Source organism: Solanum dulcamara, chromosome 8 (assembly GCF_947179165.1).
Source record: "Solanum dulcamara chromosome 8, daSolDulc1.2, whole genome shotgun sequence".
NCBI classification, from domain to species: Eukaryota; Viridiplantae; Streptophyta; class Magnoliopsida; order Solanales; family Solanaceae; genus Solanum; species Solanum dulcamara.
In genome coordinates, this window is record NC_077244.1 from 77701353 (window position 1) to 77723201 (window position 21849).

A 21849-nucleotide genomic window follows, 5' to 3' on the forward strand; every position below is an offset into this window, starting at 1 on the left:
ATTATATATGTAAAAATCATGATTATCAATTCAATTAGGGTTTACGGAAAAGTAGCCATGAACAACAATTTCAATCAAGTGAGAGATAGAAAACAACAATAATCTCAATACCTAATTATACGGAACTCAATAGAAGAAGAATTAACTCATTCTAGATTCAAGAAACTAGGTTAGACTCAAATTATTCTCAACAATCGATAGAATTATATGTAGGGCACGTGGTTATGATTAGCCTGACATACCTGGGATAAAGATTGGACAATCAAACGTTGAAGATTCGACTTGAAATCCTTGAACCCTATCCTCTCCTTAGTCCTAGTTGCTTTTGCTTGAATTCGTAAAAAGTCTAAGGAAAGGGTTTAGAAATCCTTATAAGGTCGAAAATGGCCATATCATTCATATGTTAAGTATAGGAGGGGTAGGAAAAAGACCGGAATGCCTCTCACTGAAACTGAAAAACGTATGAAAAAAATACGCAAAAATCGCATTCCACGAATACGTTTTATTAAGAAAAGGGTAAATCGCATTCATGAAGTGCGATTTATGGCCAATTTGGTTTTTGGTCAGATTTTGAGAAAAATTGCATTGTGGGGGAGCAAGACCATGATGCGAACTGATCGCGCGCCCTACTGGAAATGCAATTTTTTCCCGAAAAATTATCTTTTGTTCCGATTGCCCTAAAATTCAATCGAGACCACTTTACCACATGATTCTTTCCCCTGAGCGATATATTGGCCTCAGATTGGCCAAAAAGTTAGGAATGATACGTTATGTGAGCGCGCTATCCTCTAGGAATATTTTGATAAATTTTCGATGTATAACAGATGATAAAGACAAATATATCAAAAAAATATAATGAAGGTAAATATAACCTTTTTTGAGAGTACAAGGACAAATATGACCTTTTTTTGATTAAATAAACATTGTAGTTTGGAAGATAATTACCATTACTAGCTATAGTTAGTGTAAATATGATTCTTAGCTATTGTTTTGAAGTTGTATTTGTCGCTCAATCATTCGTTGTTTTTGTTAGCTCAATTTCGTTGGATACATTGCATCTATTTTCTCAACCTAGTTGAATCAACACATACAATCTAGATATATTGTATTTGTTTGCGCAACTAATTAATTGTACCAATACATACAATTTTGCTGGATACATTGTATTCGCATGCAAGCAAAATCTATTGTATCCACACTCTGTATGGATTATATTAGCACATATAATACACTTTATAATCATTATCCCAAAACGCCACATATACAACTGATATACATACAATATACAATTATATACACTTGTATTTTTTTTATGTATGTATCAAAAATATACTTCTGATGCATGTATTTCTGTTTTGCTTGTATATATATGGATGTATTTGTATGTGTAGCTCATCAGGAATGCAATAAATTTTTAATTTATAAACAATCACTATTAACTTGCCATTTGTTAGTCTAGAATCTGGATCAAATAAATGAATCTTTAAATTTCAGTGAAGGCAAAAATATTAGTAATAAATATTTTTCTCATTTTAGAAATTAGAGAAATACATTTTGTTGGATAATGAAAATTATAAGTTTTTGGATTGCTTTTTCTCTTTTCTTTTTTTGCCATTGACAGTCTCAGTCAATCTTATTCCATCTTTTCTTCCAACTCTATCTGCTTATTGAATTGTTGATAGCTACAATCTTTTTTTTAAGTTTCTGATTGAACTTTAAAGTAATGACAAGACGAGCGAAGGAAAAGTATCGTTTAGCATTGGTAGGTATAATTTTTTTTCTAAGCTCCTGATTAAACTTTAAAGTAATGACAAGATGATTTAAGGAAAAGTTTCGTCTAGCAACAAAGAGACGAGTGACTGCAAGTTAACAACAACGGAAGAATGAGTGAAGAAAAAGTACTGCCTACCAATAAAAAAGCGAAGAAAAAGTGTTGTCTAGCAATAAAGAGACGAGTGACTGCACTCAAGTTAGCAACAACGGAAGAATAAGCGAAGGAAAAGTATCGTCTAGCAATAAAGAGGCGCAGGGATAGAGCTATAACCAATTAAGGGTATGCAAATGAACATCCTCCGTCGTAAATTATACTATATATATATATATATATATATATATATATATATATATTAAATTTTATTAAATGTCAATATATAACTATTTTTTCATATCCTTGACACAGTTAAAGCCTTTGGTTCAGTGAAAAAGAGCGTGCAAATATTGTGCAAGGTCGGGATTTTGAATCTCTATTTTTACTTCATTTGTAAATGATAGAACACAAATTATTAACATTGTTCATAGTAAAGTCATTAAATTGAACAAGATAAATGAGAATCCACTTACTGAAATATTTTATTAGTTACTTCTTTAAATTTCGTATACCCTTCATAAAATGTCTAATTTCACTACTGAAAACAAGTGACTATAAGTTGAAAACAATCAAAAAAATGAGCGATAATAGCTCAACCGGCATTAGTTAATCTTTATGAACATCTTGGTTGGTCCCTAATATGAGGAGAAACAGCTCTTGCAGGTGAGAAATTCAAGTTGTGATTATACAAATTGGACAACAGAAAAGGGGAAGAAATTAACAATGAGTCAAGAGACAACCAAGAAAGAAAAAAATACTTTTTTTTTGGTTAAAAATAAACAAGAAGAAGAAAGCTTTGAATCAGTGAAACCCTGGAAAATAGGGGAGAAATAAATAGTGAACTGTATTTCTATATATGTTACTTTAAAAATCGCCCATCGTTTGCTGATGCATGTAAGATAAAATCATAATTTAATTTAAGATGAACTTCACTAACTCTAATAGGAAAGAGGAAACTCTGGACAGCAACTTCCTTGATAACGATTGACGACATTCACGCGGTGCATTTTTTTTAATAATATTAAAATAGAATATCAGAAAATATCTTTAGAATAAATTTCATGAACATCTATAGTTTGAAATATAATTACGTATCCGCACGCAAGCTACACGTAAACTGCTTGCTAATATAAATTATAGGCTTAAGTCATCACCGATTACTTAAAATTATTCGCATATTTTTTAAATATTTTAACTAAAATTTGTACCTATTAAACATGCAAAAATTTATACGTATTAAACCCTTTTGATGACCGACAAAATGTTCATAATACCCTTAGGAGGCGTATGAAAGGACATTATTTAACATTTTTTTAATCTCTTCTTCTTTGTTTCAATCGGTGCTCGCACCACCATTTTACCATCGCAGTCATCGACGCCATCACCAACCACAACTCCTTCCCCTTCTTCTTTGATTTCCAACCATTCTCCTTCTCCACACGACCTTCCTTGTTTTTTCCACCAGGTATATCGTCACCATCCACGAGTCTACCGTCGTCAAGATCTTTCTTTTTTCTTAGCCTTTCAAACGATCAACGACAACATTCAAATCTGCCATCTTAGGTTTTCGTCGGAAAAAAATGGTATCACCGCTGCCACCATACATCTCTGCCTTCTTCATCTCTTTTGTCAAATCAAATCCAAACATAAATTAAATTTAAATCTAAAAACAAAAGAAATGCAAAAAAAGAAAAAATTGGGAAGAAGATGAAGCGGGGGATGCCCTTCCGTTGACATGGAATATTAAGTAGAGATCATGACATAAAGATACAAAAAAATTAAAATTACAAGCAACAGGTGATTGATCGTCTCCTCATTTTGGTGTTTATTATTTCCGACGAAACTCTCTTTTTTCCGACAAGACTAATATGAATCTCAACTTTTTGTTTGAAATTGTTGATGTATTCAAACTCTAAAGAACTTACAACACACAAAGAAGAAAAAATATCGATAAATCTAATATGTTTGAGGGAGAGAGTAAGATTGGAAGGAAACAGTGTGTGTGGTGTTTGCGGCGGGGGGAGGGTTCTGGTGGAAGAAGAAAAGGGAAAGGAGATTTTTTTTTTCTTCGTTGTAAAAACATAATTTTTCTTTTTAATTTTTTAATTGTTATTTTTGGCCCAATGCGACATATCTTTTTTTGATTAGTTACTGTGCCACATCATTCGGGAGTGTATGACAGACACTCTCTTATTTTAGCTAATTGACAAAAAAATGTTTGATAGGTAGGACCGTCTCAATAAGTTTGGGGGCCTAAAACCAAATTTTATAAAGAAGCCTTATTTTTTAGTTGATATATATAAATTAAATAATTATAACATATTCAGTGTAATTCTACTAATGAGGTCTGAAGAGGTAGGATATATGCGAACATTATGAAATATAAATATAAACAATGTAAATTTTAAATGAAAAATATATAATATAAAGTTGGAATAATAAATCTGACTCAAAAATTTGAAGAGTTTATATAATGATATCGAAATAATGTTGCGCTGAATTTGATAATTTGATATAATAATATTAAAATATTATTGATTAGTTTTAGGGCTTGAAATCTAAAAAAGACACCAAAAACTAAATTTGATCTCTTTATAACCACACACTGATAGATTTGGCATAATCTAGAAGGTTTGACCATTTGAGAGACTTTAGAATATTCAATAATAAGAGAATAAAAATTGTGAAAGGAGAAAATAAAAAAGTAAATATAAGAATAATAATGTTGGTTCATGATAATCGTCAGAATATAAATGAGGCAACAAAATATATAGCCACATAAAAAATGATGTTACAATTAACCAAACACTATTTCATTTCTCAATATTACAATGATCCCTAAATTAAATGAGATAAAAAATTATAATGTTTTCTACCCAAAAAATTCTTTTCAAATTTATTTTAACATGAGATTTTTTAACAATATATATACATCTTTGGAAGAAATTTGGGGCGCCAAATGATTGCTTTGGTGGCATTATGGTTGAGACGATCCTGTCGCTAGGTATGCTTTTTGACTAGTGCGCGTGTTCAATTAGAACAAATCTAAATTAAGATGTCTAAGTGAAATAGGGGACAACTTTAAAAGGCTGCATATGATTTAAGCCTAAATTATATCAACACATATAGTGACCTTCAATACACTTTATAATCATGACATGAAATGCCACACATAGAATTGACATGCATATAATATATATTCTTGTATTGTTTTAGTGTATGCATCATGTACGTATCGAAATAGAAAGATTCAAGCAATTGAGGATGATATAGCTAGAAAATATGTTTCACACCATGTCCATATATTTTATTATTTAGGTGAAATTACACTTATTTATTTATTAGTACAAGTAGCTATTTTTTTTTGTGTAGATCATCAGTTTTGTACTTTAAATTTGATTTTATTTGGTTGTATATGCATATCCATTTATACAAGGGTATGTATTAGAAGTTTATTTTTCGTAGAATGTTAAAATTCGTTATTTATGCACGAATTCAAAAAAAAAATTCTTCAAGAATCCCACATTTTCCGCCTAAAATTGAGAAATAGAAGAATATAATCCGCTATTAATTAATTAATGCCTCTTCTTGTTGATGTTTTTCCTTTGTTAGTAAAAAGTATCTCGAGAGGAAATTGGGGGTTACCCTTTGATTTATTTTTTACAGTGCCACTTTGCACCATTGAAGAGACAAACCATCGAGAGAGAACACAATAGAACAAAAAGAAAGGGCATTAAATAGTAAAAACTTATAATTTTGAAAATTTATAATTTGATGCTAAAACTTTAAAGATTGAATTTGAATTCATTGATATCATCATTTGTTTCAAAATTCATACTTAATCTTTTACAAGTCAAGTTTTTAAGGAGCCAAAATACTCAATTTGGAGAGGTGAGGTGTTCGATCATTGGTTTTTTATTTATAAATAATAACATAAACTGTTTTTTATAAGCTAAAAAATTATGTAGCATTTTATGGAAGCATTTTTGAAACCTTAGTCAAGCATAAATTGCTATTTTAATATTGATAAAAGTATTTTTAAAATTAATTAGTCAAATATAAATTATTAATCTCCAAAAATATTTATGATATTTGACCAAATAGACCATGAGAAGGTTAAAGGCAGTATTAATTTTCTTATGATTACGCATTTTGTATTTAGAAACTTCTTTTAAGTTTTCTTCTCCACTTCAGATAACACCCCACCACATTACAAATTATTATACCAACTTCACTACTTCGACTTTTTCTCTTTTATTCCCTCTGTCCACGACTTGACACAAATATTAAGAAGCATTAACAAATTACCCTTATTAAATATAAGTCATTTAAATATTAAATAATGAATATTATTTAATAGCAAAAAAAATAGACACATTATGGTAAATTTGTTCCTAAGTTTTATAATTTGGACAAGTATTATGGGATATTCAAAAATAATATATTGAACAAGTAAAGATGAACGGAGGGAGTATTATCAAAAAGTAAAAGGTCAACTTAGTGACTAATTACTGATGCAATTGTGCAGGCTAAATTGGCTAATTGTGTTTTAATGGTGTAACGCACATTCAATAACTTGGCATAATTCTTTGGGTACTTCGAAGTTGCAATTAGTCTAGAAATGTTAAAAGATAATAATAAAATGTCGTAATTCTCAAGTCCAACAAGACCATTTGTCTGAAATCTAGAAATTAATTTATATTATGGTTCTTAGATTTCTTAATATAGCTAGGTTTAAAGTCCACTGGAGCAAAAAGAAATATTTAGTAACAATAGATTTTTGCTATTATCGCAAAAATAGTTAACGATAATTGATTAATGTTATTGACTTATTGTATCTAGAGTTGCTAAAGCTTTAAGAGACATTTATATAAAACGCTGATTATAACATATAAATACTCATATTATATTATTGCCACTAAATAGTTGCTACAAAATTCAATATTTATTGTAGAGGTCTAACGTTCGAATTCCTATACTTGATGGACTTAGTTAACTGAAAATTGAAATCCTAATAATTATACAGGTGCATAAAAGCCCTTATTAGTCTATGTAATGTAAGTTAATTAAGTGGAAAATTAACTTGATTCAAAATTGACATGCTAAGTGGGGAATGCCCAATTTTGTTAAATTTCTATTTATTTCACCTAAAAACATAAGACAAAAGTCATTTTATTTATTAACTATGCCGGAATTTTGACACTATAAGATGTAGACAGGTTAAATATTATTTCCTATTCAAAATGATGAAGGTTAAATTTTTCCAAGGTTCATTAGCGATCATAATCATCATCGACAATAGAAATTGAATTAAGTAACTTCCTGTGGTACTGACTTTTTTTCTGGGTACAAAAATATTGTCGCATCCATATTAAATCTTATACACATTCGATGACATTTAAAGAGTCTAAGCAATATAGGTCATTTGCCGACAACAATTGATCTTTTGAGCCCACCTTGAAGGGTGGAAGCCCTGGGTCCGATTACATTCAATATTTTTTTGTCAAACAATATACTTACCTTACAAAATTTACTAAATATCGCTTTATAATATAAAATTTAAAATTAAATTGACGCTTGAATAAGTTGATCAAATTATAAAATCTAAAAGTCATAAAGTTGAAATTCTGACATCTGAGACACTAAATTGTTTCTTCCCTTTTCTTTCTAATTCACCTTTTAAAATCATCCCTATTTGTGTCTTATATTTCTATATTGACTTAGCTATTTTTTCCCAATATTTTCTATTTTGACTCAGCTCTACTAGAGCACTATCCAATATTTTTTCCGAGTCAATGGGGTTTGGCAACTGACATATATATTCTCTTTCCAACCATTAATTTCTATATATATGGATTTCAAGTCTCTCCATTTCGCTTCTCTTCATTTTTTTCAAGTTCTTATTTGGATTAGTGACACATGACTTGAATTAGTGACACATGACTTGTATTAGTGACACATGACATAGATTAAATTTAGTGGCTATGATTTAATTGCCCAAAGTAAATTCCTAACCATAATTTAGATAATAAATACATTATATATTTGACTTTACAAATTATTGTAATCCCAGAGTGTTAATATATTTAATTTTTTTTAAAAAAATTAATCTTTATATTATAAATATACTATCTTAACAATTAATTAGACAGAGAGAGTAATAAAAATAAAAAAGAATAGAAGAGAGAATGATTGTATTTCTGTGGATATGTTTTTGTGCCAGTGATGACATTTTATAGCCATCAATGAAAAAGAAAACCAAGTGGGCAAGTTGCCCACTTTGAGTGGGCCCCACTAAAGAATATGACATTCATTAGGTATTACTTTATAATATATTTTTCTTTGAAACATTCTTTTTAACATTAGCTATTATAGAGCCTTAAGAAAAAAAGTATATAACGTAGGATTACAATAAAACTGTGGGATTATAATAATTTTTGAAACCAAATATATAACGTATTTACTATCTAAGTCATGGTTAGGAATTTACGTTGAGCAATTAAATTTTAGCCATTAAATTCAACTTATGCCACGTGTCACTTGAGAAAAATGGAGAAAAGAGAGATGGAGAGGAGCCAGATCCCTATATATAAAGCAAATAAGCAGCCCATATATAATCCTCCAAAACACAACAAAAACTGATTGAGCCATATCCAAAAATGTTGTTAGCAATAACATTAGTGTGTGTGTTTGGTTTATTTTTTCATCTTTACAATTCGCTTGTAATAAAGCCAAGAAGGCTCCAATCAGCTCTTAGAAAGCAGGGAATAGTTGGGCCACAGCCAAAATTTCTTCTTGGAAACATCTTGGAGATGAAAAAATCATGTGAGGCTGCTAAAAAAATGGTCTCAAATGGAGATGTAGTGGACTGCCATAACTGTGGAGCAACTATCCTTCCCTTCTTTGATCAATGGCAGAGACAATATGGTATGTTAAAATTTTGTTAATTATTCAACGGAAGCGATAGATTATCAAAAAATCTTGATAATAGGTGGCGCGAGACTTAATCAATAGTTTTTTTTTTTTGTTTTTTGTTTTTTGTGGATGAGCAATGAACAGGTGATGTATTCATGTTTTCTCTTGGCAACACACAAATTGTGCATGTGACACAACCAGACATGGTGAGAGAGATCACTACTTGCACATCCTTGGATTTGGGAAAGCCAACATATCAAGCAAAAGAGAGGGGCTCTTTGTTAGGCAATGGGATCCTAACTTCAAATGGACCTTTTTGGGCACATCAAAGAAAAATTCTTGCTCCTGAGTTATATATGGAAAAAGTAAAGGTAAAAATTTGGAGTTTATAGCTTCTGGATTTTAGAAAAGGCACTTTGCTGGATTCTAGATGAATTATTTATACATATCAAGTGAATTTTTTAACACAAAGATACAAGATCTGACTCAAAGCTATCTGAATTTTAGTGAACCTGTAAACTGAAATGTAGCTCCACCCCTATCTCAAGTTCTATATATTGTTTTAAATATTTAAACTATATGCACTAATAACATTAAAAAGTTTTATAGTGTAAGTGTAATTTACCCTGTTGTAACATAGGATTCAACTGAGGACTCCATATTTGTTGACAAAGTTATTGATATTTTTGTGCCGTTTGGATGCAGGGTATGATAAATTTAATGCAGGATTCTGCATTAACATTGTTGAGTTCATGGAATAATCAAATTGAAGCTCAAGGTGGGATTGCTGACATTAAAATTGATCAAGACATGAGAAGATTCTCTGGAGATGTTATTTCTAAAGCATGTTTTGGAAGCAATTTTTCCAAAGGAGAAGAAATCTTCTATAAGCTCAGAGCTCTCCAAGAGGCTTCTTCCAAAAAGGTCCTGTCTTCCGGAATTCCCGGCATCAGGTACATCTCGAAAGAAAATGTGAAATTATTTTATCCCACATTTAGTTTAACTTTTGATTCTGATATAAGTCATCTCGAAAGATAATTATAAACTCTATGTGTGATAAGAATCACACGATATATGTACTATAAAATGACACATTTGCATGCCCTTATCAAAAGCAGAGAGTTCTTCTTCCAAAGTCTTTTAAAAAAGTTTAGGTTAAAATTGAAAATAAAAGTGAATGTCAATTTTTTATCTATTTTTTTATATAGATAATTTGGATGATTGAAATAAATAGAAAATCTATGTCTGTTTTAGTAAAACATATAGAATGCGATCAACACATTCAATAAAGGAGCCAATATGACATATAACCAAACACTTGTTTTGTATTATAACCCAAAAATCCCATTTTTAGTCCAATGACATCTATCAATATCTCGTTGTTACTTAAATCTCATATTATCATCAAAAGACGTGGTGTAATAGATGGGGCTACTCTTCCCTTAATCAGAGGTTTCAAGTGGTAGGGAGTGCTCCCTCCGAAATAGGACCCTATGCGACGCAAATCTGAATTAGTTAGAATCCAATGAGAATAACAGAAATCAAATGAAAAATCAAAAAAAAAAATAAAAATCCCATATTATATTTTTCATAGGGAGAAGGGGCAACTATACCCCTCGTCTTTGCGATAGAACGGATATACGTCTAGTTAAAAAAAAAAAGGTTATATATATTTTCATTGTCTAACAATTTATGCATTTTTTTTTTGTTACTAGTTTTTTATTCAAAAATGTTACGTGGCTTAAAAGAAAATCACCTGACGTCCTCACCCCTCCAACTCTGTTCTTGCTCAAACTCTGTTTTTGGAACAGATATATTCCTAGCAAGAACAACAGGGAAACATGGGGCTTAGAGAAGGAAATCAAAGCATTGATCTTGAAAATAGTGAAGGAAAAAAGATCAGAAGCAGGTGGAAGTAATCAAAAAGATTTACTGCAAATGGTTCTTGAAGGAGCTACAATAAACATGACTACTCAAAATGCAATTGATAATTTTATAGTTGATAACTGCAAAAATATTTACTTGGCTGGTTATGAGACCACTGCTGTTGCTGCCACCTGGTGCATCATGCTTTTGGCCTCAAATCCAAATTGGCAACAACGTGTTCGTGATGAAGTCGTACAAATTTGTAAGGGACAAATTCCTGACGCTAACATGATTCGACAGATGAAACAGGTACCTACGAGTTAATATGTCAGGGTCTATCAGAAACAATATCTCTACTTATTGCAATAATTATGGACTCTTAGTACTTGAGTTTGTTAACTATTAATTAAGACATGTTAATTAGTACTATGATGTCTTGATTTGCAGTTAACAATGGTGATTAACGAATCATTGCGTCTTTATCCACCAGTAGCAGTGATATCAAGAGAAGCATTAAAAGAAATGAAGTTTGGAGAAATTAATGTTCCTAAAGGTGTCAATATTTGGACAATTGTGACAACATTACACACTGATCCAAAAATATGGGGAACAGATTCTTACAAGTTTAATCCACAAAGATTTGCAAATGGAATTAGAGGTGCATGTGAATTTCCACATGTGTACATGCCTTTTGGGGTTGGACCAAGGGTCTGTTTGGGACAAAATTTGGCTATGGTGGAGCTTAAGATACTCATTTCTTTAATTTTGACCAAATTTTCTTTCTCAATTTCACCAAAATATGTTCATTGTCCAGCTCTGAATTTGGTCATTGAGCCAGGACATGGTGTCTATCTGTCATTGAGGAAGTTGTGATCAAATAGAGTTGATCTTGGATGCTACTTTTCCATTTATGTAATCAGCACACAACAGAGATAAGATTTTCATCATCTACTATATATATAGAGAGAGAAAAAAAAACACTCATTTATACAATGTAATTTTCTATTGAAGGAGGTTCAGATGAATCTCTTGCGCTCTTGTAGCTCCGCCTTAGCTTGGTAAAGGGGGTAATGTGACTATAATTACTTTTGGTGCAAAAAAAAAAAAATATTGCAAATTACTATCAAATGGAGCTTGGATATTTCTACTTTTTTTTCATTAGTTCTATTTATGTAATCAGGGTAATGTAACTATAACTTTTGATGCAAAAAGAAAAAGAATATTGAGTTATAATCTTAGACATGATATATTAGTACTTTAAATTTGGCTTCAAATTTTAAGTTGAACTTTGAACTTTTATAGTTCACAATTAGGCACTTTAACTATCCCACACATAAACAAAAAAATACTCGACACCTGCAGCCTAAATGCGTGTAAGGCAAACGATGTGAAATGGATTTATTAGTCATTCAATGGCTGCCAACTAATTTACACATAGATTTTAAAATTTTAAAATAAAATAGCCAACTAAATTCACCTTTTCACTCACTATTTTCTCAAAATCGCAAACCCTAGTTGTAATTTCTTCGCAAATCAAAGAAAAATTTGTTCAAGATTTATGCTTTCATTTGATATTCTTGGATGTTTGCCTTTTCTTCTTCATCAATTTAGTCCAAGTATGATTAATTTTTTCTATTTGAAAGTTTATTATTGATAGATTGCAACTTTTTTTTTGAGATCATGACTATAAGTTCGTTACTTTTTACAACTTTGATCATATGGATCATCTTCATTATAGCTCTTTTTCCACAATGACAAAAAAAAAGAATTGATGATGTATATTTTTTGAATGTAAACAACCCAATACCAGCTAACTCTAAAAGGAAAGAGGAAACTCCGGGCGACAACTTCTTTGATGACAACATTCACTCGGTGTATTTGTTTGAGTATAAATTAGTTTTTTATGTAAAATTTAAATAGAATTCAAGGAATTATTTTTAGAGGAAATTTCACAATGGAAAATGATCATACATGCCCTTGTACTCTCAAAAAGAGATTATTCTTAACCTTTGTTATGTTTTTCTTGATATATTTGCTCTTGAATTGTTAATTCTCATATCACTATCCTTATTATCCTATGTGACGTCTACATAAAAATATTTTTATCTCAATTAAAATTTTCTTTCAATATAAGTAATTCTTTTATCCGACTCAATATGCAATCCGACCTAACTAACCCATTACGCCCATTTCTAATTGGAAAAATTATGTGAATTGGCAAACAGTACTAGTGTATTATTTAAGATAGCTATAGTTTTCCATAATTATGAATCGCAACTAATGTTTAATGAAATTTGCTATTATACAAATTTAGGGCTCATATACAAATCTGGAAGCAAATTTAGGGGCTCATATACAAATCTTTAAAGCATAATTGTATTTTCTTTTGTATTTGTATATTTCGAGGTGTATATATAAATCTGTGGGGACTCATATACAATATCTAAAGGTTTGTATTTGTATACAAAGAGAATTTAAGGGCTTACATATAAATCTCTAAAGAAAATTTGTATTTATATATCAATCTCTTTGAAACCCAATTTGTATCATGCAACGAGATATACAAACAGAAAACCCAAATTGTATAATGCAGCGAGATATACAAACAAAAATCGGCATAGCAATTGGAACTATAACTATGAAACGTAATTAGACAAACTTTAGCTAAGGAGCCCTTAGCTAAACTTTAGCTATGAAATGTCACTTCTGCTTTTTTTTAACTGTTGTTGGCCTCGAATTTTACTCCGATCACGCCTGAATTGCGTCTCGATCACGCATTATGCCAGGTCGGATTCGCGTGTTTTTTTGATTAAGAGTGGGATAGTTAAAGTACCTACTTGTGCACTATAAAAGTTGGAGGTCCAACTTAAAATTTGAAGCCAAGTTTAAAGTCTTGTTTATGTATTATGCCAATAATCTTATGTATATGTTCTACGTATTTTTACTTGTTCATAATAAATAGTTGCAAGTCACAATATTCATTTTATCGTACTATTACTGACAAACCGGCTACACTAAGACCCGCAGAAACATGTACGGATTCAGGAAAAAGATTATTTGAATATTGTGTAGCTATTATTAAATCAGGGTGAATACTTTATGAAATGGGTGGAATAACAGGAAATATAGCCAGAAGCGCTATTTCACTACCAGCATCCAAAATGCCTATACAAACTCGATTCATTATTTCGTAATTAATAGGGGGGGGGGGGGAATGGGGAATGTAGAAGAACAGAAATTAAATATATCTCGTTAAGCCAAATGTACGTAATGAGGGCGTCTATGAAATTATACCATAAGTGTAACACACACATTAGGATATTAACTTCTACCTCTTAATCGTGTGTTTGATTCGGTAATACACATTTTTACATAATTTTATTCATAAAGGACTGGTGCACTAAAGTTCTCGCTATGCGCAGGATTCGGAGAAGGGCCCGACCACAAGGGTCTATTGTACTCAGCCTTACCTTACATTTCTGCTAGAGGTTGTTTCAACTTATGATTTTATTCATAAGTTGAAAAAACCTAAATCTTGAATAATTTCGCCATCCATGTAAAAAAATAATTGTATCGTTAGGTCACTCAAAGGATATCCACATATGTAAGAGTACTCCTTAAATTGTGAGATTTGTAATCTTAAAAATAAGACATATTAACTGTGTATATCCTTGGATGACCTGAAACTGTAAAAAATTATTTACCCTCGCAGTATATTTTTTTGCGAGTATAATATAAATCCTGGAATTATGCGGAAAATATGGGTAACATATGGTTATGGTGCAATTTGAGTCACCCCTTTGGCTCTCAGTTCGTTGGACTCTTTGAATAATTCATTAACAGAGTTGAAATGAATAGCTCTATGAGTAAATAGAGAAAGAAAATTCAAACTCCATTTATTCTCACTTCTACAAACACAACAAACAAGAAGCTAGACATATCAAAAGTAAGGAGAAAATCGAGCACGATTTCAACTCCATTAGATCTTTGTACGCGTTTATCTTTTAGGTGATCTGACAGTATGTCTATATGTATCTTTTCATGCACGTCCATTGAACTTGTTCTTTTTCGTGTTGTTGATGATTGATATTTGCAGGGGAATTGATCAAAATGTCCAATCCAGTTGAGGAAATTGTTAGAGAATCTACACTGGAGAATAAACAAAAAGCCTTTAATCACAATGATTCCTCCTCTTCATCATCATCATCAACAGATGATGATTTTAGACGTCCAGTCCATAATAAGAAGATTCACCTCTTCGATCGTCACAAAACCATCCACTCTACTTTAGGTGGTGGCAAATGTATGTTTTCTCAAATTTTTGATGTCCATTCTTTGAGTTTTTGATTTTAAACTGGTCTCTGAATATATATGATCTCTAGACATTGAGCGCTTTTTGTCCAACTGACGAACATCTAGACATACTAAATGATCAGAAGTGGTCTCAATTGATCATTGATGTGCAAAGAGTTACAGTTTTGAATTTGACATGTAAAGACGATCCTGATAGAGATCTTCTTCCTCAATTTGCACTGATCATAAAAAGAACAGAGAAGTTCAAATAAAGAGAATCACTGAAAGAAAAAAAGGTCTATCAGTAATGGAAGATAAAATGAAATTGGGAATGTGAAAGACGTAAGATATTTGCATTATTTTAAATTGATTCATTTGGAAGTTTAGTCAGTTGGACTAAAAGTGCTCACTTTTGACAAACTTAAAAGGTCATATATGCTCCGAGTACTATAAAAAGGACGAAACTCAACGGAACATTTGCGTTAAAAGCTCTACACTATTGGTCATTGTTGAGGTAATTACTGATGATTATTGATTTGTGCTGAAACTGAATGGATCAGTGGCTGATATTTTACTATGGAGGAAGAAGAAGATTTCAGGAGGAATGCTTGCTGGTGCCACTGTCATATGGTTTCTCTTTGAATGTACTGGTTATCATTTGCTCACTCTTATTTGCCATTCTCTCATAGTCTCATTGGCCATCTTGTTCTTTTGGTCCAATCTCTCCCTCTTTGTCAACAAGTGAGTTCACTTCCTCTACCTTAGCAAATGTCTTTGTAGCGAAGATTTTTTTTTTTTTTTTTTGTTTCTCACCTGATGTCCGATGCATGCATTAGAGGAAGCCCCACATTTGGAGTTAGGGTTGGGTTTTGAGGGTGGAAGGTGGATTAAGCACTCCCGAACAAATGTAACTCCATGCTCAGGCTCGAACCTTAGACCTCGGGTTATGAATGGAGTTAATGTTGGTATTTATGAGTTGGTTCCTGATAGAAGTGTCCCTTTTGCTAAGGGGAATCAACTATTTATATATATCAAAGAAATTGTTTTTACCCTATTCATATAGTACATTTTTCAAACACAGGCGATTCACTAGAATCCTGTTCCAACCATCTGGCTCTCCCCCTGATCTGCATCTATGTTTTTGCTAGCTGGGCCTCTTGCTCCAGCGTTCCTCCAGAAGTACAATATTGATCATCTTGTATTCTCTGGCAGGAGTTTTATAGAATTACCAAAGATTGAATTGCCAGAAGAGTTATGGATGCAATTGGTCCTCTTACTGAGGGATCAATGCACCTGTGCATCTGGTATCTTTCGGGAAGTAGCATCCGGAAATGATTTGAAGAAGTTCCTTTATGTACCAATTTCCACACCCTGAACTTTGTTATTACTAGTAAACTCCATTTCAACTCCAACAAGTTCATATGATAATTATGCTCATCTGCAGGCAATTTTTGTCTTGTGGATTGTTTCCATTGTTGGCAGATGGTTCAGTCTTCTGACCCTTGTATACCTCAGTAAGTTCTCTATACACTTTCATTTTGTTCAGTGGTTTGATTAATGTGTGGCCTGTTTTCTGTGTCCAGATTGATTTACCAAGATAACCAATTTTTCATTTTTTGGACAGTACTTGTCATGCTGTTGACAGTACCCTTTCTCTATGAGAAGTATGAAGATCAAGTAGATGCCTATGGAAAACTGGCTATAAAAGAACTCAGGAAACAGTATAGCCAAGTGGATGAGAAGGTTCTTCAAAAACTACCAATTCCTTTCATAAAAGACAGTAAGCAGGAATGATGCAACTCTTCTCTCAAACAGATATTGCTTCACTTCAACCGTAGATGCAGAATTCAACTTCTTTTTGTTTCATAAGCAGTATTAAATGTTATAACACTCAGTTTCATCTTGCAATATTGGCTAATTTATCCACCCTTGGCTGAGACTGGCAGCTCAGTGGCTCTTTTCGCAGTCCTTTTCTGTTCTTTCATGCATTTGTTGATTGAGTTACTTCTATGCACTGACTGTGTGAGATAATTGTTACAATATCATGTTAACAAGTAGCCTGGTGTGGTTCTTGTTTGTTTCCTTACCAGTACAGTATGTCACATGGGAAATCACAATCAGAGAGAAGTAACAATACGATAGATCCATAGGAAATAGCAAAGTACATGAATATTTGATATAATATGCAGTAGTCAACAACCAAATGCTTGAAACAGATCAAAAGTGACCAACCAAATAAACAGAGTAGTATTGCACATTAAAATTGAATGGCATACAGCAGATTGGGATGGAATATAGGTGAACTAACAAAATCTCTTGGATCACATCAGAATTCCGAACAACAAAATAAAAAACCTGCAAAATGAAAATTCAGTTGCTAGACAAGCTCGATGTACGCCATTGGTGCATTGTCCCCTCGCCTTGGTAGAGTTCTTATTATCCTAGTGTATCCTCCATTCCTCTCCCCATATCTTTCTGGGACTTCAGCAAACAATGCATGCACTATCTGTTTCTCATAGATGAATCCAAGAGCTTGCCTTCTCTTATGAAGAGAGCCATCCTTCGCCATCGTGACCATTTTGTCAACATATTTTCTAACAGCCCTGGCCCTCGCTTTAGTGGTCTTTATACGCCCATGCTTGAGGAGCTGAGTTGTCAGACCTCTCAGAAGTGCCCGACGCTGATCAGGAGGTCTATTCAGTTTGGGCACCTTCCTGCCATGTCTCATGGCAAAAACTCGGCCACCATTATCAATAATGGTGAATAAATGCTCAAAACTTGTTGAGTCTGCAATATAAATTAAAGGTATACTTATGGTAGAGCAATATAATTTCACACACAAATTTGATGACTTAATAATGAGTGCTCAAGAGTCCATGAAAATTTGATCAAAGATCATAAAACAACAAATTTGGTATAAATCAACATTAGAAGGAGAGTCACAAATCAAGAGCTCAATCATATGCTGCAGGCTGACAGGGAAAGAAGTTAAAGATTCTTGGGGATCATAGGACACGATCTAGAAAACTATATATGCATAGAAAAAGTAGTACATTTTCACCCTACACAAACTAGAAGTACTGATATACAAGAGACTGGTTGTGAAGTGGAAACACTATAAGTCTGGTTCGATTCCATCATAAGCCAAGTTTCATGATCCCACCTAACCCAAAATCCATAGTAACATCTGTGTCATACATGGTGAATTCCATATTTCGGATTATATTACTCTTGACAATCCAAGAAAAATTGTAGCAACTTTTTTTGTCTATTTTGACAAGGAAATATAATTGTACTTCTCCAGTTAAAATTTCCAAAACATCCCCTTTTCCAGTACCTTAACTCTAGCAGTAGAAATGCAATACCAGCTGAACTATGGATAGGAGCTAATCAAGAATTCTCTATTATACAGTGATAGCAACCACTATACATAAGATTTCCCCGACTCCACACTAAGGACAGAGCTGCAAGATGCACCTCGACTAATTCCATGGTATAGTTGCCACCTCCCAACCAATATCAGGTACGAAATAACAAGAAATCACCTACGGATTTAAACCTAAGCTCTCATGGTTCTCAACCACTTCATTGACCACTTAGTCACATCCTTGGGTGCCAATCCAGTGAAAAGTTAATTCATATAAATAATTTGTCCAGAACCCTGCAAGTTGTCTTTTCTACAATCAGGAACCCACAAACTGAAACTCCTAGCTCTGCCTCGCTTCCCACCCCTATACATCCAAATTAACAAGAAGGGGGCATAAAAGAAAAGAAAAATCCTGCAACTACAGTAGTAAAACAAAAGGAAAGAGAGGAGATTGCCAAAGTCCATATAAGCAGACCAACAGTTCATTCCCCAACCAATGTGGGACTTTTACCTGCTCTAACAATTTACAGTCTTGAAAAAACATATTTCTGCAGGAATTGTAATCAGAAAATTTTTACCTTGGGAAGAAAGGGACAAAAGTGGATGGAGGGGAGCAAGACCTACGAAGGACTGAACAATTGTTGAACTGGACTTGGGTTTGCAAATCCTGAGACGAGATGGAGAAGACCCAGAAGAGAAGCGAACTGAATAGTTGGAAATTGGTTGAATTGAAGGGAGAGCCGATTTCAAGCAAGACATGCTCCAAGTTGCAGAAGCCATATCCTTCTACTTTGATTTCTTTGGTCTCTGGTTATGGAGTTTTATCTGAATGGATAACTGAACTTTTGGTACCCCAATTCTACTCTATATTTTTCCTCCGCCCCTCTAACTTTTGCTTTTGACATTTTTGACTTGCCTATTTTGTTTTATTTTACAATTAATTTGTGAATGCCTCGATTATTACACCAAATCATTTTGTTATTTTTGGATATTTTATTGTTAATCCGGTAGGTTTTTCGATTTTTTTTTTTTAGTTCTCCGTGTCTATTATCTGCTTTGGGGCCGATAAAGAAACTCCATACTCAAATCTCTGATTAAAGTTAAAAAAGTATTTACCACTCCATCACAATCTTCGTAGCTCATAGTTTTTTCATCTACTTCTTTACCCTTTTTACCTTTGTGTTCTCCAAATTCCCTCTTTTCGACTCAAACCATATGTGGAAAAAAGAATGAAAATGTCATATGAAGATAAAGCAGATGCCCAGGGAGAAATAGTCATAAAAGAGCTAAGGAGACAATATAGTCAAGATTTCGCGTATTTGTCAGTTGAGTTAGACTTCTATACACTGGCAGTGGAAAAATAATCGTTGCACTACCATGTTCAATTGCAGCAATTTCCTTGGAAACAACTATATTTGATACAATATGCAGTGGTCAACTAAATGCTTAAAACATATCAAAGGTGACCAACCAAATAAACAGAGTAGAACTGCAAATTAAAATTGAATGGCATATAGTAAATTGGGATGGAATAATTGGTGGAACTAACAAAATTGCTTAGTTCTCATCAGAATTAAGAACCAACCAAAATCAACCTTCAAAATGAATATTCAGTTGCTAGACAAGCTCGATGTAGGCCATTGGTGCATTGTCCCCTCGCCTAGGTAGAGTTCTTATTATTCTAGTGTATCCTCCGTTCCTCTCCCCATATCTTTCCGGGACTTCAGCAAACAATGCGTGTACTATTTGCTTCTCATAGATGAATCCGAGAGCTTGTCTTCTCTTGTGAAGAGAGCCGTCCTTTGCCATCGTGACCATTTTGTCAACATATTTTCTCACTGCCCTCGCCCTTGCTTTAGTGGTCTTTATATGCCCATGCTTGAGGAGCTGAGTTGTGAGACCACTCAAAAGTGCCCGAAGCTGGTCAGGAGGTCTATTCAGTTTGGGCACCTTCCTGCCATGTCTCATGGAAAAAACCCGGCCACTATTATCAATTATGGTGAACGAGTGCTCAAAACTTGTTGAATCTGCATCAGTAAAATAAACTTCTTTTTACAAAGGCAAGAGTAGAAACGTAGAATTGACTATATAAGTAATCTTCAACGTGTAAGAGTACAACAGATATTTCCCTAATCATTCACACTCCTGAGACAGTTTCAAATCTCAGACATCAACATCTTCGACATGATATCTCTGCATCATCGGCTAATCAGTTTGTTCAAGCCTCCCTCTTCTATTAACATTACAAGTATCAAAGGATCCAATATCCGCAGATAACTAGCAGCGTGTTTGGAGTGATACGACATCCAGACATTAGACTCTATGTAAGTTTGATCAAAGATCCTAACACAGAAAAATTTAACTTAAGCAACATTACAAGGAGAGGCATAAATATGCTGCATGCATATAAAAATTAAAGGAATTACTCAATTTTCGTCCATAGGGATAATTTGAATATAGTTTGTTTTTTTTTTGGCAATAAACTGTGATACAAGTACATGAATATTATCATACCAAATTACAAACTAAGAGCATCTAGAGTTTGAGACCACCTTTTAGGAAGAATGCCCAAAACAGCTAGACCTCATGAAGGAATAAATATAGGGGTTGTCCCCTTCTAAGTTCTAACTAGATCTTTTGAAATGAACAATTTAATTCCCACATGACTTGCACATAAAATTCGTGACTCTATTATTTAGTGATACGTGAATATATAAGAGACATATTATTTCAATAAAAAAATTTACTTTCATTTTAACCTCACTTGACTCTAGCATTCACATCAGTCTCAATCTGATCATGATCCCCTCAGGCCTCATAAGGCCAAAAGAAAGACTTGTATAAAGTTTCATGAATGTGGAGGCCACACAAAAGATCCCAAAATTTAGATGACTGATCAAGAAAATTGATTTGATGATGGAAAAATGATAATCCTTTGGAAATGACAAGCAAATCTTAAAAAGTTATTTGTTCCTATCATTTTCATCTTTTTCTCGCTTGCATAACTCTAGTCAACTACCAAAATGATCTAACACTAACGTGTGACCTTGACATTAATAGCTCACAAGATATTTAACTCCTACTATAATGAAAATTGATTTGATGATGGGAAAATGGTAATCCTTTGGAATGACAAACAAATCTTAAAAGGTTTTTTGTTCCAATCATTTTCAGATTGTCATAACTCTAGCCAACTACCAAAATGACCTCTTAATTATGAGAATTGTGTATCCATATATATTGCTGTTTGAAGTACAATATAATTGTAAGATAAAGCCACTTAGCCAGCCAACCTATAATAACAGAGAACAAACAAAGCATAAAACAACATGAATGTTACTACATTATTGAAATTGATTGATAGACACAAGAGATCTAACGCTAATTTGTGACCTTGACATTAATATGTCACTTTAAAAAGTTACTAACTTCATAGCTAATTCTTCACAATTACTCGTAGTTAACATAATTTTTTTGATGATTCTCCGTTTTAAAATAAGATAAGCAACAAATTTTGCATTTAGCTACAAAATTGATCTGC

General features: G+C 32.8%; 4 protein-coding genes across 4 annotated transcripts; 2 read left to right on the top strand and 2 right to left on the bottom strand.

Moving 5' to 3' along the window:
* The first annotated feature begins 8304 nt into the window (after positions 1-8304).
* On the top strand, positions 8305-11683 carry LOC129901112 (cytochrome P450 714C2-like). Its single transcript, XM_055976230.1, has 5 exons — positions 8305-8794; positions 8927-9153; positions 9488-9735; positions 10594-10957; positions 11096-11683. Exons 1-5 carry the CDS (start codon positions 8527-8529, stop codon positions 11519-11521), a joined length of 1533 nt encoding a protein of 510 aa, XP_055832205.1. The 5' UTR covers positions 8305-8526; the 3' UTR covers positions 11522-11683.
* Positions 11684-14758: 3075 nt separating this feature from the next.
* Positions 14759-16735, top strand: LOC129898873 (reticulon-like protein B2). The gene is made up of 5 exons (XM_055973584.1): positions 14759-14951; positions 15502-15682; positions 16154-16295; positions 16386-16455; positions 16566-16735. Exons 1-5 carry the CDS (start codon positions 14759-14761, stop codon positions 16733-16735), a joined length of 756 nt encoding a protein of 251 aa, XP_055829559.1.
* Positions 16736-17095: 360 nt separating this feature from the next.
* On the bottom strand, positions 17096-19147 carry LOC129900953 (50S ribosomal protein L17, chloroplastic). Its single transcript, XM_055976043.1, has 2 exons — positions 18887-19147; positions 17096-17728 (listed from the first exon to the last, which is right to left on the bottom strand). The coding sequence occupies exons 1-2, from the start codon at positions 19086-19088 to the stop codon at positions 17319-17321; spliced, it is 612 nt and encodes a 203-aa protein (XP_055832018.1). The 5' UTR covers positions 19089-19147; the 3' UTR covers positions 17096-17318.
* Positions 19148-19838: 691 nt separating this feature from the next.
* On the bottom strand, positions 19839-20614 carry LOC129900211 (50S ribosomal protein L17, chloroplastic-like). Its single transcript, XM_055975139.1, has 3 exons — positions 20555-20614; positions 20450-20453; positions 19839-20353 (listed from the first exon to the last, which is right to left on the bottom strand). The coding sequence occupies exons 1-3, from the start codon at positions 20612-20614 to the stop codon at positions 19926-19928; spliced, it is 492 nt and encodes a 163-aa protein (XP_055831114.1). The 3' UTR covers positions 19839-19925.
* Positions 20615-21849: the final 1235 nt, after the last annotated feature.

Excerpts from the sequence above, each read along its gene's own strand:
- LOC129901112 (XM_055976230.1), top strand. The coding sequence starts at position 8,527 with ATGTTGTTAGCAATAACATTAGTGTGTGTGTTTGGTTTATTTTTTCAT. Across the intron at positions 9,736-10,593 it reads TCCGGAATTCCCGGCATCAG|ATATATTCCTAGCAAGAACA; the intron begins GTACATCTCGAA and ends TTTTTGGAACAG. Across the intron at positions 10,958-11,095 it reads TGATTCGACAGATGAAACAG|TTAACAATGGTGATTAACGA; the intron begins GTACCTACGAGT and ends CTTGATTTGCAG.
- LOC129898873 (XM_055973584.1), top strand. The coding sequence starts at position 14,759 with ATGTCCAATCCAGTTGAGGAAATTGTTAGAGAATCTACACTGGAGAAT. Across the intron at positions 14,952-15,501 it reads TACTTTAGGTGGTGGCAAAT|TGGCTGATATTTTACTATGG; the intron begins GTATGTTTTCTC and ends TGAATGGATCAG. Across the intron at positions 16,456-16,565 it reads TCTGACCCTTGTATACCTCA|TACTTGTCATGCTGTTGACA; the intron begins GTAAGTTCTCTA and ends TTTTTTGGACAG.
- LOC129900953 (XM_055976043.1), bottom strand. The coding sequence starts at position 19,088 with ATGGCTTCTGCAACTTGGAGCATGTCTTGCTTGAAATCGGCTCTCCCT. Across the intron at positions 17,729-18,886 it reads TTTGTCCCTTTCTTCCCAAG|ACTCAACAAGTTTTGAGCAT; the intron begins GTAAAAATTTTC and ends TTTATATTGCAG.
- LOC129900211 (XM_055975139.1), bottom strand. The coding sequence starts at position 20,614 with ATGTCGTATCACTCCAAACACGCTGCTAGTTATCTGCGGATATTGGAT.